The sequence below is a fragment of the Corylus avellana genome, chromosome 6, assembly GCF_965113065.1.
Source record: "Corylus avellana chromosome 6, dhCorAvel1.hap1.2, whole genome shotgun sequence".
Lineage (NCBI taxonomy): Eukaryota > Viridiplantae > Streptophyta > Magnoliopsida > Fagales > Betulaceae > Corylus > Corylus avellana.
The window spans coordinates 17,566,904-17,581,745 of NC_142495.1; the positions used below are offsets into that span (position 1 = coordinate 17,566,904).

The window sequence follows — 14,842 nt, forward strand, 5'->3', positions numbered from 1 at the left end:
TCATCCTGGGTGTTCGATTCTAGATGCTCCCCTTAGGCGCAATCCGTCTTTTGCATGGCGGAGTATCCAAAGTTTATGTGATTTAGCCCAGGAAGGGCTGATTTGGAGGATTGGGAATGGGCAATTAGTGCGTATTTGGGAAGATAGATGGATCCCCACTCCATCCACTTTCAAGGTGCAATCAACCCCAAGGGTGCTTGATCATTCAGCTACAGTTAGCAGTCTAATAAATGGGGAGATGCGATGGTGGAAACAATCTCTCCTGGAGCAGCTCTTTTCACGAGAAGAAATTGCCACAATCCTTTCAATTCCTATAAGCCACACAAATCAAGAGGATAAACTGATCTGGCGTGGAACGGCTACAGGGGTGTTTTCGGTGAGGAGTGCGTATCATCTCCAAAAAGAGCGTGATATGAATTCTAGGGCGGAAGGGTCCTCTCGGGGAAGAACAAGAGAATTATGGCATTCTCTGTGGAAGATTAACGTCCCAAGCGCTGCGAAGAATTTCTTGTGGCAGGCATGTCATGAGATTCTCCCAACCCGGGACAATCTATGTCGACGTAAGATCATTTCCTCACCGATGTGCCCCATATGCGGAATAGAGCGTGAGACTACATTCCATATTCTGTGGAACTGTCCATTGGTGAGGGATGTTTGGAGTGTAGGGGATGCAAAATTTCAGAAGAGTGTTTATGTTGGGCCAGATTTTCTCCAGGTCGTTGATGGCATGCTTCGGAAATGTAGTGGAGTGGAATTCCAGCAATTTGTGGGAGTAGCTCGTAGAATATGGCATAGGTAGAATGAGTTTGTGCATGGCGGGTCTTTTATCCACCCAAGCTATGTTCTAAAGCAAGCACTTCAGCTCTCTGAAGACTTCAACAATCTACTCATGACGTCTCAGGAGAGCTCCACTCTTGTTTGTAGTGGTATGCTCAAATGGCAGCCTCCCCCCTCTGGATGGTATAAAGTGAATTGGGATGCAGGAATTGACAGGAGGCACGGAAGACTGGGACTGGGGACACTCATTCGCGACTCTCAAGGGAACTTGGTGGCAGCAAAAAGCTTGTCCCACCCGGGTCTTTTGGGTCCCACCTCAGTAGAGGCTTTGGCTGCGTTAATGGCCATTAAACTGTGCAAAGCTTGGGGTTTCCACAACCTGAAAATGGAAAGTGATGCCAAGGTGCTGGTGGGCGCGGTGAATTCCACGAAAGTAGATGACAGTAGTAGAGGTCACTTAGTGGCCGACATCAAGCTTTGTTTAGTGGGACTGCAGGGCTGGGAGCTGGGTTATATCCCACGTAAGTGAATGGGGATCTGTTCCCCCTGATTGTATTCGCAGAATTCTTGAGGCAGACCGCATTGGATCTGTCTCCTTTGATTTGCTTTAATGAGAATTCAAGATTATTTTTCAAAAAAAAAAAAACTAATTATCCAAAATGTGTGTGCCATTTAAATCACCATTGATCAATAATAATCATCTCAAATTCAATAGTAATTTTAAATTTCATATTACATTTAGGATTATTCTAGTTGGATTCTAGTCCTCCTTATATCATTACTCTAAAGGGGTAATAAAATGCTACTACAATTGTGGTGGCAAACATATAAAGACCATAATAATGTCAGCAATCAGGACATCACAACATAGTCGATGTTTCGCCTAAACTTATGTTTTCAACAAAGTCATCTCCTAAGTCTAGCATACATATAAAAAATAGGTCGAAGAAAAACTTTCCAAGAAATTATGAAGGAAATAATTTTCTTCCAAATATACAAACAAAATATAAAAATATTTGTTAATGTGGGTCATTGAACTTAGCAGCCTTGGGGATCTCGTCCCAGAAGATCTCGCAAGTGTGGGTGAGATTTAACTTGGAGTAGCGACAATGGAAGCTAGTGGGCAGCGACACTTGTCGGTAGCTGGTGGGTGACGGTGGGGACCTCATCGCAAAAAATCTTACAGGTGTGGGTGAGATTTAGCTTGGAGAGTCGTCGATGTTGTGGGCGGCAGTGGTAGCTATTGGTCAGTGGTGCATGTGGTAGTTGGTGGGCAACAGTTGATTGTGGGGAGAGGGAGGAGAGGGAGATGGAGGAATTGTGATTTGGAGGAAACTCTTTGGGTGGGTAATTAAAAGCACTTTGGTTTTGAATTTTTTTGTTTTTTGTTTTTATTGGGGATTACATAGCGTGGCTAACATGACCGCGTCACATTAGTGAAAACGAATGGGAAGGGGAGAATGAGACCTGCTATTCATCCGACTTGTGTCTATCTCTTGTCCAACTCTTATATAAATTTACCAATAGATATATAGGGCTTACATGTGGGCTTACAGACTTAAGAGTAATACTACATTTAATTTCACTTCTTTTCATCAATTTTTTCAGATGACTTTTAAAATTACCATTGAATATGAGAGAGATCTTTACTTGATTTTAATCAAATGGTAATTTTTAAATCCACCTATAGATGTGGAAAAATTGATGTAAAAAAGTGGGAGTAAGTGTAGTATTACTCCAAATTTAGTAGCATATTGAAGAAACTTCCTTTAATCTCCCTGGATTGTCATTATTTTTACAAGTTCAATTTCTCTCAATTTAGAGTATCAATCTTTCAATTGTTTTCAATGTCACCCCTTCATTAGAATTTTCCGTTACATCCTAACTGATGGGTGTTTAAAATTTCCAAAATACTCTCATTTGTTTTAGGAAAATAAAAAAGAAGAAAAAATTTCAAAGATTAAGGCATTGGTCCAAAATTAACGGTATTTGAAAAAATATCCATGCCTCGATCTTTGCAAAAATTTGAAATATTTTTTTCTAAAAAAAATGGGGGTATTTTGAGAATTTTGTTGAGATTTAACAGAAAATCTTAACAAAGAGAGACATTGAAAAAAATTAAAAGTTTGATACACTAAATTAAGAGGTTTTGAACTTTAGGGAAGGATATTGCAAAATGGGTGATAATTTAAGGGTGTAAGTCAAGTTTCCTCTAATATATTTGAAAAAAATATAAATAGGGGGAAACTTTAGTTGACCCTCTTGAATTGTCACCACTTTTGCAATGTATTCCATAAAGTTCAATTTCTCACAATTTAGTGTATCTATCTTTTGATTGTTTGCAATCTCACCCATCTGTTAAATTTTTCCAAAATACCCCCATTTGTTTTAGAAAAAAAAAAAAAAAAATTGTAAAGATTAAGGCGTTGGTCTGAATTTAGCAGTATTTGTCCATGCCTCAATCTTTTTTAAAAAATTTAAATTTTTTTTCTTAGAAAAAGGAGGGGATATTTTATGAATTTTGTTGAAATTTAACGAAACATTCTAAAATAAGGAAGACATTGAAAAATTAAAAGCTTCAATTCTTTACAAAATAAGTGATAGTTAAGTGAAGTTTTCCTTATAAATAAAGTTGGACAAGAGATAGACATGAAAAAGAAAAATAGCATTTTTTCGGAGATAATTGTCTTTACATATAGAGTTACTCTGGTTCTCTATACTTTTTTTTAGGGGTAATTACTTTTTGTCTTCATGAATTACAACGCATTGGCACTTTTCCCTCATGAACTACCAATTATGACACCTGACCCCATCAAACTACCATCTTATGACAAAAAACCTCATTTCGTAAGTCAAATAGGTTAAAATTGACGGTCAACAGTCATGTGCAAGTCATGTGCCTTTTAAAAAAAAAATTTCTTCCACTTTTGCCCTCGTTTTAAATTGTTTTCATGTGTTGGATTAGGGTCTAGGAGGGTATACGGTCATTTTCTAAGTTTGAAGTGAGGGCAAAAGTGGAAGAAAAAAATTTAAAATAGCACATGACTTACACATGACTGTTGACCGTCAATTTTAACCCATTTGACTGACGAAAGAGAGCTTTTTATCATAAGATAGTAGTTTGATGGGGTCAGGTGTCATAATCGGTAGTTCATGGAGGAAAAGTGCTAAAACGCTGTAGTTCATCGAAGCAAAAGATAATTACCCTTTATTTTATTTTATTATTTTATTATTTTATTTTATGTGTTTTGCAATTTTTCTTTATGTCAAAATATTATGTATTAAAAAAATAAAAGAGAAAAGAGCTAGAGGATGAGCTAAACCCAGCCAGCCAACGAACCCTTCAGTATATTGACTGATATATATTTTTGTTGATTCAAAAACTTCATGGCAGACTGAGGCTGAGCATCTCACTGTAAGTTTTGTCCTTCACTTCTTTCTCTCTTCCTTTTTTCACAATTCTGCCATTCTTTTGATTCTCTTTTTCTTTATCTCTGCTTGATTTTGGTGATGGAAAAGTATCTTATCTCCCATTTTTCATGTTTTTACGGGACTCAAGAATACATAAGTCTCTTCTCAATTAAACTTAATACGTGCTTTGTTCCATTTTCGAAAATCAAAAGAACGTGGAACAAAAGATCCAAAGTTTTATTTTTCATTTTTCTTTTCCCTCTCGAGTTTCTTGGCAGCCAAACAGGATTTTACTCTTGTTCTTGAACGATTGATTGGAAACAGCGTGAAGTTACCTGGGCTTTATAAAAATAAAAATTGTAAAAGTTGTCTTATCGGTACTTGTGGAGTTGTCCTATATCATTCGTATTGGTGGGGCTTATACTACGGAGAAGATGTAATTTTGTTTGTCACCACTAATACCAGAAAAAATTCTAGGTTTTTTGAATTTGATCTATATTTAAGAGTTGGGTTTTGAAGCTTGGTTGCTCTATTTTAAAATGGGTTGCAACTAACATGATTGGTTTTCGGGTGTGGCAACTGTTTGATGAAATGCCTCAGCGAAGATGAAACTTACATTTCCGTGGAAGTTTTTATTTTTTAGCTTTTAGATTTTGATACTTGTGATCGTTTTTGGGTGTTTTGGCAATTGCTTTGAAGTTGAGGCGATAGGTATTGACAATGGAGACTGAGGAGGATGAGGTGAAGAAGACGCAGGTGGTTGATGCCCGAGCAAGAAACATCAGTCACAATGTCCGGTGCACTGAATGTGGGAGTCAATCCATTGAAGATTCACAAGCGGACGTCGCAATTCTTCTTAGGAAGGTACTGTGCTTAATTTAGGTGATTATTGGATTGATGGAAGTTGTCTAACCAGTTTCAGTGATCTGGGCTGATACTATGCTTCTAATACTTGGTGTTATAAAGTCACAAAGGATTTTATTTTGGCTAATATTTAGATAATTGTCTTGAAGTTCTAGTTGTAATCAAAGTTGTGAATTTTTTTGAATTCAAGTTGGGACATTTGATGCTCTGGTTTTGGAGTAAGGTGCAAATAGGAGCACTTATCAATTTCTTTAAGTTGATACCATATAATGCATATGAACACGCTGAATTCTTGGAGAGACAAGCTTTATGCAACCGGCACAACTTTTTCTTTCTTTCTGGCTCTTAATTTTTGCCTCATTTTGATTTTGATTAACCTTCATGGATCACTAGTTCAGATGTCTAGGGCTTGGAATATGCCTTTTATTAGCATGAAGGTTCCCATCCCATATTACCATATACAACAGTTCCTTTTCACAGTGATCTCAACCTTGCGGCAACAACTGGATATCTTTTATTTCACGGAGAATGTTCATTTTTTTTTTCATGACCAAATGGTGAGCTTTTGGGGCCATGGTTTTCTTTGACCAATAGAGCTTAGAAGGACAATGGATGAGGATTCCTATAAAGAATAAGTTTCTAGTTTGTAACTAGGTATTAATTCTAGGGTGTAAAATGTTTTTTGAGAGAAGATATTTTTCGGGAGAAAATAAGTGATTTTCCATTGTAATAATGTTAAAAATATTTTTAGTTGTTTGGTTTGTACCGAAAATTATTATCCTCTGCCTCACCGGAAACCGTCAGAAACTGAGCAAAGACCATTGGATTCCATGGCAAAGAACTCAAAACAACAAACCCCTGCCAAGGGAATTTCACTCAGAAAAAAAGAACCACAAAGAAAGTGTGGAAGTTGTCTGTGTGGCTGGTTTGGGGAGAGGGGAAGGAGACCCGGCTTACACTTCTCAAAAGCTTATGATATTTTATGCTTCAGTGGTCCACTTTACCGTTGATTGCAAATCGCTTTCCATTTACCAATATCTTCCGTCCATACCAAACATTTAGAAATGGCGAAAAATATTTTACGCTGAAACAAATGAGACAATTTATAGTTTCCAGTTTAGTTTTTTGTACAGAAAAGTCAAAGTACCTTAAAGAAGACTTAGTTTTGTTACATGAATTACTGCATTTTCTTTGTACTCTTCTGATAGTTTTTCAATGAATAGCTTTGAAAATGAAAAATTTGCAACCTGTATGCTAATATGCTTCCAGTACAGTTAATTCGTGATGAGATTCATGCCGGGAAGACGGATAAAGAGATTTTTAAAAAGCTTGAGGAGGATTTTGGGGAGACAGTATTATATGCCCCAAAGTTTGATCTGCAGACTGCAGGCTTGTGGCTATCTCCGGTCAGTATAAGGAACTCAAACCGCTGCAGTAAAGTAATTCTTAAACTGTAAATTGTACTGAAGTTAACATATTGGGCTTTTTTGGAACAGCTTCTAGTTGCAGGTGCTGCTGCAGGAGTATGGGCTTACAAAAGGCATAGGCAGAAGACCAATGTTCACATCATGGCTTTGGACCTTGTTAGAGGTGTTGCATTGACCCCAAAAGAGAAGGAAACCATGCTTGATCTCCTCACACCTCCTCCTTCACAGGGAATTCCTTCCTCCTGGTGGAGGAGATGGTCAGGTCAATGATATATGTCTTGCTTCCATGGTTTCTTGTTTGTCTTAGCCAGCTTGAAACTTTGCTGGCAATTTGAGAACTATGGTTAGTCCAGGATTTGCAAAAACTGATAATCAACTTCTTGTTGAGCTTGTTTAACTGGATCTGGAGTTGGTTATTATAAAGAAGTGATTGCCTGTACAGTGTTGCACAGTGCACTGCATAAGTTGACTCTGTACATTACAAATGTTTTTTGGACTTTGTACATTGAGACTATTATTTGAGAGATGGCTTATTATTTTATGTCATGATTTAAAATAACTTATTATTTTCATGTTTGAGAGTAGTATTTTTGGGACTCCAGCGTGCTTGAACAGTAAGTACATTAGTGACGTGGCAGACACCACGTCCGCCCAGTTAAAAAAAATAAAAAATAAATCAAAACATCGTGTCAAAACCTATTCCTGTGATACCCATTTTCTTCCTCCCACTGTCACATGGGTTTTCCCACATAGGCATCGGCGTGACTCCTCTCCTCCTCTTTGGTGTTTGTATTGAAATGGAGGGCCAAGAAGACCCAGATTCGACAAACCCAAGCGCCAAAGACCCACCTTTGTACGAGGAGTGCAAAGTGAACCCATCAAAGTACAAGTGTCCGGTTGCTCTGTGCGCTTTGGTAGCCTTCCTTGCGTCAAAGCTCACAAGCAACGCACTGGGTGTACGGGAAAGAGAAACCAGACCCAGTTTGTCCCGCTCTCTCAGTTCAACGATAATTTGCTTGTCTCTAGTACTTTTCCCTGTCAATTTCTCTACTTTTTTTTTTTTTTTTTTTTGAATTCAAAGAGCCTTTGAAAGTTCTTTAATTCTCTGTGGTACTTTGCTATTTTGGCTTCGAATATCAATACCCTTTGCATGTTTTCATGGTGTTCTATGCGAATAGGATGAAAGAAAGCAAGGAAAAACTTGCTTTTGGGTGGAATAATTTCTGCTACTCTCTCATTGAGCTTAAATAGAGAAGAGTTACAACTGTAGTTGATCACATCAAGCTAACAAGCTAATATTAATGTGATAAGATAATAAACAAAAGGGTTAATACAAAATGGATACTAATTACAAAAGAGAATTATCCACAAGAGATTTGGTAGAATTGATCTGTTTGCATTTAATAACAATACCATAAGTAGAAGCTTTTGTAGAATTAGATAACTCATAAATGAGAGGCTCGTCTGCAATCTCATGCAGACGGGATTGCAGACGAGAGCAACCAGAGAGGCTGGTCCAGACGAGATTGCAAACGAGAGGATCATTGGAAGTCACAGAGAGGCTCGTTTGCAATCCCGTCCAGACAAGATTGCAAATGCGTGATATGCTGCTGTTCTTCCTTAACAGCCCCCCTAAACTGATGGGAGGAGAGTTGGCCATTAGTTTATCTCTAAGAAACAAGAATCGTGTGGATGTGAGACCTTTTGTAAAAATATCTACACATTGATCTGCTATAGAAATGTAGGAGGCTGTCAGGTCTTTGTGAAGGATATTTCTCTGATGAAATGGTAATCAACTTCTATGTGCTTGGTGCGTGCATGGTAGATAGGGTTAGAAGCTAGAGCAATTGCCTCTAGATTGTCACACCATAGCTGAGGGGGTGTATTAAGCACAATATGTAATTCCTTAAGAAGCATCCTTAACCAAGAAATTTTAGCAGTGGTGATAGCCGTTGCTCTGTACTCTGCTTCTGTGCTGGACCTAGATACAACTGGTTGTTTCTTAGCATGCCAAGAGATTAGGTTAGTTCCAAAGAAGACACAATAGCCTGTGGTGGACCTTCTATCAAGTGAATCACCTACCCAATTAGAGTCACAATAGGCATGTATTTGAAATGGTCTAGGAGTAAAGTGTAAACCATGGTCTGGAGTCCCTTTGAGATATCTTAGTACTCGTTTGGCAGCTTGAAGATGGGCAATTGTGGGGCAATGCAAGAATTGACAGAGTTGGTTGACAAAGTGGGCAATGTCTGACCTGGTAAGAGTGCAGTATTGTAAGACTCCAACAATGTGTCTATATGCAGTAGGGACTGATAGAGCATCACCATCCATCTTTGTGAGCTTCTGCCCTGAGGTGCATGGAGCTACATATGGCTTACCTCCAATCATGTTGACCCATGTAAGGAGATCAACTATGTATTTGCTTTGATTGAGATGTAGTCCAATCTTGTCTCTGAAAACATGGATGCCAAGGAAGTAGGACAAGCAGCCTAGATCCTTGAGTTTGAATTCCTGCTGCAAACTAGAAATAACTGATGCAATGACAATGGAGTCAGTACCAGTGATTATAATGTCATCTACATATATTAGTATAAATAGATGGACTGAATCTCGATGAAGTATAAAGAGGGATGTGTCTACTAAAGAGCCAATAAATCCTAGGTGAAGGAGAGCCTATGAGAGTCTATGAAACCAAGCCCTAGGCGCTTGTTTTAGACCATAGAGAGCCTTTATGAGCTTGTATACATGACCAGGGAGCTTGCTTTCCACAAAACCAGTAGATTGTTCCATATATACTTCCTCAGATAAATGACCATGTAGGAATGCATTTGATACATCCAGTTGTTTGAGTGGCCAGTTGTAATGCACTGCTAGAGAGAGAAGTATGCGTATGGTGGTTGGTTTAATGACTGGACTGAAGGTCTCCTTTTAGTTTATTCCATCTCTTTGTTGAAAGCCTTTAGCTACAAGTCTAGCTTTGTACCTCTCTATTGAGCCATCTGCGTGTTGTTTCACCTTGTACACCCATTTATTCTTGATGATGTTGCGGTTTGATGGTCAAGGGCATAGAGTCCAAGTGCCATTATCAATAAGAGCTTGGATTTCACTTTCCATAGTAGCAAACCAATGAGGAAGGGGAGTAGACTTAGCAAAGGTAGTTGGGATTGGAGGGAGAATAGAGCTAGTCATGGCCTTGAGAAGGTGTTTGGTGGATTTAAGAGTGGCATAGTTTGTAATCTACAAAGGGTTTAGGTTTAGAAACTCCTGTCATTGATCTGGTAACCATGCATGGGGATGAAAGTTCAGATGTGGGAGATATAATTTGAAGCAAAGAAGCATCAAAAAAGGGGACAGTAGGGTTAGGCTGAGATGATGAAGGTAAATGGGGTTCATCATTCTGAGAAATAGATTCAGAAGGTAGGACAGGTGACCAAAGGTTTGGGGATGAATTTTGAGGTGTGCTGTTGTCTTTGGGAGGTGCTAATGGAGATGGTATATTGGTGGGTAAGCTTATGGATGGAATGACAGTAGTATGAGCAGTTTGGTCATTGGAAGATAACTGAGATGAAATATTTTCAACACTTTCTAGTCTAGGTGGTGAAGCATGAATATAAAGAAAGTGAGATGGATCAAGAACCATACCTGATTGGAGAGAATCACCCCTTGCAAGACTAGTAGTGGCTGCTCTACCCTGAGTAGGAAATAGCACTTCATCAAATACCACATGTCTGGAAACATAGATTTGGTTGGAAGTGGGATCAAGACACTTATACCCTTTTTGGTTTAAGCTATAACCTAGAAAGACACATTGTTTGCTTCGAAACTCTAACTTGTGTTTGGTGTAAGGCTTTAAGAGAGGATAACAGGCACAACCAAAGGTTTTCAAGAAGGTATTATCAGGTGTTTTTTGAAAAGTTTGTTAAAGGGACTAAAGTTATTGAGAGTAGGTGTAGGTAATCTGTTTATGAGATAAACTGAGGTACTCATAGCTTCTACCCAATATTTTGGGGAAAGATGTGATTGAGCTAAGAGACTTAGGCCAGTTTCTATGACATGTCTATGCTTTCTTTCTGCCATGCCATTCTATTGGGAGGTGTGTGGACTGGTTAACCTATGAAGGATTCCATTGGTAGATAGGAAGCTTTGGAATTTGTTTGAGGTGTACTCTTTTGGAGTTGTTTGATTTTGAGAGTAAAATAGTTTTCAACAAGACATTTAAATTTGACAAAAGCATCAAACACATCAGATTTGTGTTTAAGAGTGAACAACCATGTATATCTTGAGAAATCATCCATAAAAAAGAACATAGCAAGTGCTTCCATTTATTGACTGAATTGGGAAATCCACACATCAATATGAATAAGCTCTAAAGGAGCATGAGAAATTCAACTAGACTAAAAAAAAACTAATTGTTTGCTCTTGCCTAACTGACAAGAGACACAAAGGGACTGACTCGACTGAATTGAAGATACTGGAAGCTGATGCTTGTTGAGAATTTGCTGCAGAACAGGTTTATTGGAGTGACCTAATCTATTGTGCCATATTGAGGGAGGTACTTTGACTCCAATGTGGCAAGTGAGAGCTCTCACTTTGTTTCTGGTGAAGTACTGCAACTAAATAGGGTAGAGACCATCCTTACTGGCCCCCTGCAGGAGGATCCTTCCCGTGAGGTTGTCCTTAATCAAAAAATAGGTTGCTGTTAGTTCAAGCATACAATTGTTATCACAACAGAATTTATTTATAGAGAGAAGGTTTGCAGCAGTATTAGGGCAATGTAAGATGTCATTAAGGTAAAGCAAAGAATTTGAGGTGGGAAAGGAGGAGGAACTAGTATGGGAGATACCAAGCCCACTACCATTACCTACTGCCATTGTCTCATTGCCCTCGTATGGTTGCTGTATGTTCAGTTTGTCCAAGTCAGGTGTGATATGGATGTTAGCCCCACTATCTGCTAACCAGTGATTCTCATCTTCTAGAGCATTGGATTGAGATGCCATCGCAGCAAGGTCTGATGGTAGATGGCGCCCTTGGAAAGCAAAGTCCATTCTGTGGAAGCAGTCGAGAGCTTGATGGTTAACTCTGCCATAGATTTGGCATGGAGTCTTGTTTGCTGCATAATTGCTAGAGATGACTGCGCTGTTTGGATTAAAGTTGATGGATGATCTGGGAAACGATCTGCCTTGAGGTTGTCCAGAAAAGAACCGGTTTGATGAGCCTTGAGGAGAGCCCAGTTAAAAGGCCCTTTTTTGATCAAGGTTCTTGTTGGCAAGAAATTTCCTTTTGAAATTGTTGAATCTCTATTTAGGTTGAGTCCTCTAGTAGTTGCTCATGTCCAAGGAGTTGAGATTGGAAATCTTCAAGTGTCATTGACTTATCCTTTGTTAGCATGGAAAAAGTCATGACAAAAGGATTGAAGTTTGGACTAAGTCCTCCGATGATGTAGGAGATCAGGTCATCTTCTGAGATAGAATGGCCAGCAATTGCTAGCTGATCTGATAGGGATTTAGCCATGCATAGCTAGTGGCCAATGTTGACCATACTTGTGCTGATGTTTTGCAGCTATAAATCGTCGGTATAATCTGGGCAGTCACAGTTGCAATAAACTAGCTGAGAATGCACTGGTCTTTCTTCTCCCAGAGAGTGTATTCTAGATTCAAGACTTCAGGTAGTATCTTGTCAGAGGGTGTGGGAATGAACTTTGGTGAGCATGGCTTGGAGCCATCAACATTTCCCATCAAGCCATTAGTCTTTAGGATGGGTTCGAACAAAAATACCCATCCTAGATAATTGATGTCATCCAATTTGGATTGACAAAGGTGTGCAATATTAGGCATAGAGAAAGCAAGAGCAGAGGAGCTTGATTCGGCCAAGGAGGAGTAAGAAGAAAAATATATAGAGAGGGTATATAGAGAAGGTGTTAACCGAGAGGCTTTTATACCATGAAAGAAAGTAAGGAAAAACTTGCTTTTGGGTAGAATAATCTTTGTTGCCTTCTCATTGAGCTTAAATAGAGAAGAGTTACAATTGTAGTTGATCACATCAAGCTAACAAGCTAATCTTGATGTGATAAGATAATAAAATAAGAGGATTAATACAAAAGGGAGACCAATTACAAAAGAGAATTATCCACAAGAAATTTGGTAGAATTGATCTGTTTGTATTTAATAACAATATCATAAGTAGGAGTTTATGTAGAATTAGATAACTCATAAAAGAGAGGCTCGTCCACAATCTCGGCCAGGCGAGATTGTAGACGAGAGGATCATTGGGAGTCACAGAGAGGCTCGTCTGCAATCCCGTCCAAACGAGATTGCAGATGCGCGATATGCTGCTGCTCTTCCTTAACATAGGACACCATGAAAATAGCATGGTGTTCTGTATTTTCTTTGATTTCAAACACCTTGTGTGTTGGTTTGGAATTTCTCTAATTATCTTTTACATTTGGCTAATTTGAGATTGATTGGGAAATTATCTCAACAATAAATTTGAATGGCGCGTCAATCTTGGGCAAATAAGATAAATTTGATTCGGTGAAATTTAAATTTAGAAACTTGTTTAAATGGGCATCAATCTTGGGCAGTTATGAGGAGTCGGATTTGATGGAATTCAAACCGGAAAATTTGTTTATTTAAAGAGAAATCGCATGAGGAGAAAGAAAGCTGAATTTTATTTGGAATTATTTCCATGTTAGGAGGCTTGGCTACCTTGAATCTGCCATAAATATTTCCTGTGATTAATGTTCATCTATTTAATATTCTTGTCGTTAATGAGGCCTAGTGAAATATTTTATCATTTATCTTCATATATCTATTGTAACTAGGGGTGTCAACCTGGTCCGGTTTCCCGATTTTTGGCCAAAACTGGAAACCGGAATCGGGGTACCCCGGTTCTCGATTTTGAGAAACCGGAACCGGAACCGGGACCTCGGTTAACCGGGGTCCCAGTTACCGACCGGTTCTGGTTTTACCCAGTTCGGTAACCGGTTTTTTTAAAAAAAATTGGTTTTTGGGCTTATTTTAGGTATTGGGCCTAAAATAAGCCCTTTTTTTTTTTTTTTTTCATAAGTTGGCCCATTTTTTAAAAAATCGATTAGCCTCTTTGTCTAAATTAAAGGGACTTTGTTGTGATTGTTCCAAATAATTAAAAAATAAACCTAAAAAAGTCCAAAAATCCTAAAATCAATGTTTTTGCCTATTTGGGCCTTAGAAATAAAAATTTAATTTTTTAAAATACCCTAAACCTAAACCTAAGTGTAAAAAATATTAATATATATAATATATATATTAATATATAAATATAATAATATATATATATATATATATATATATATATATATATATATATATATATATATAAAATGGAAACCCGATTCCGGTATTCACGGTAAAAACCGGGTACCGGTACCCGGTTTTTGGATTTTTCAAACCGGAACCGGGACCCGGGTTTCCCGGTTTTCCAGTTTTTCGGTTCCGGTTCTGGTTTCCCGATAATTTTTGACACCCCTAATTGTAACCATTCAGTTCGATAATAAATATATTCATTGTCTTTTCCAATTACAATATGCACTATTCTATATATTTTTGGAACAGGATCTTCTTCAGTTAGTTATATTTAAGTGGTATTTTTATCTTTTCGCTTTTTGAATAGACAAAAATATATCTCCATTATAACTAACTGGATATTCTCCAGTTCAAATGAACCGGAGAAGATCCTAATTCATATTTTTCATTCACGGTTTCATAGGGTTCTATACGAGTAGGCCACCATTAGCTTGTGAAAATTTGGTATTTTCTCTTAAAATTTTGTGAACTATGTTGCAATTATGGACTTCCCCCCTCTTACTTTTGGATTATAATTTCCTTGAGGAAGTTTTCTGGATGGTGTTTTTTAATCAAATTGTGATGCTCTTTATGTGACTTAGAAATTTTAGTACCTATGGTTTTTTTAAAATAAAATTCCCTCCTATTGCTCCTTTAGTGTCACATTCAATACCCTTTTTATAGGTTTGGATACATTTTCACGGGTGGCTTATAATTTGCTTGGAGAAGCTTATTATTTTTTGAAATACAGTCTTCAACAGCAATGGTCTTGAAATTTTTGATGGAAAAAAAATAGTGTTAGTGCTCTTCATGGTCAGGTCATAATCGGCACCCTTATCCTGCAGGATTGTGCTGTAGGTTTGCTGTTTGCGTTGCTTCCAGTTCTCGGTGGTACTTCCGGTGTTCTTCAAGGAGTAATATCCATGACTAAATCGTTGGTGGTTTTAATTACATTTTTGGCCATTTTGTCAATATTATCTCGAAAATGTGTACCATGGTTCCTATAACTCATGTTAAGCCTTTCATCTTAGACTAACGAACTCT

The 14,842-nt window shown here is 38.0% G+C and overlaps 2 protein-coding genes across 2 annotated transcripts; both read left to right on the forward strand.

Moving 5' to 3' along the window:
- Positions 1-889: 889 nt before the first annotated feature.
- LOC148584960 (uncharacterized) lies at positions 890-1,306 on the forward strand. Its single transcript, XM_088517611.1, has one exon. It carries the CDS (start codon positions 890-892, stop codon positions 1,304-1,306), a length of 417 nt encoding a protein of 138 aa, XP_088373737.1.
- A 2,768-nt stretch (positions 1,307-4,074) lies between these two features.
- On the forward strand, positions 4,075-7,020 carry CCMH (cytochrome c biogenesis protein family). The gene is made up of 4 exons (XM_059601226.2): positions 4,075-4,192; positions 4,888-5,052; positions 6,327-6,458; positions 6,549-7,020. The coding sequence occupies exons 2-4, from the start codon at positions 4,909-4,911 to the stop codon at positions 6,747-6,749; spliced, it is 477 nt and encodes a 158-aa protein (XP_059457209.2). The 5' UTR covers positions 4,075-4,192; positions 4,888-4,908; the 3' UTR covers positions 6,750-7,020.
- Positions 7,021-14,842: the final 7,822 nt, after the last annotated feature.

What these genes read in the sequence shown, in the direction of transcription:
- CCMH (XM_059601226.2), top strand. Translation starts at nt 4,909, where the DNA reads ATGGAGACTGAGGAGGATGAGGTGAAGAAGACGCAGGTGGTTGATGCC. An exon ending in TCGCAATTCTTCTTAGGAAG is followed by an intron (nt 5,053 to 6,326) that starts GTACTGTGCTTA and finishes CTTCCAGTACAG; the next exon opens with TTAATTCGTGATGAGATTCA. An exon ending in CAGGCTTGTGGCTATCTCCG is followed by an intron (nt 6,459 to 6,548) that starts GTCAGTATAAGG and finishes TTTTTGGAACAG; the next exon opens with CTTCTAGTTGCAGGTGCTGC.
- LOC148584960 (XM_088517611.1), top strand. Translation starts at nt 890, where the DNA reads ATGACGTCTCAGGAGAGCTCCACTCTTGTTTGTAGTGGTATGCTCAAA.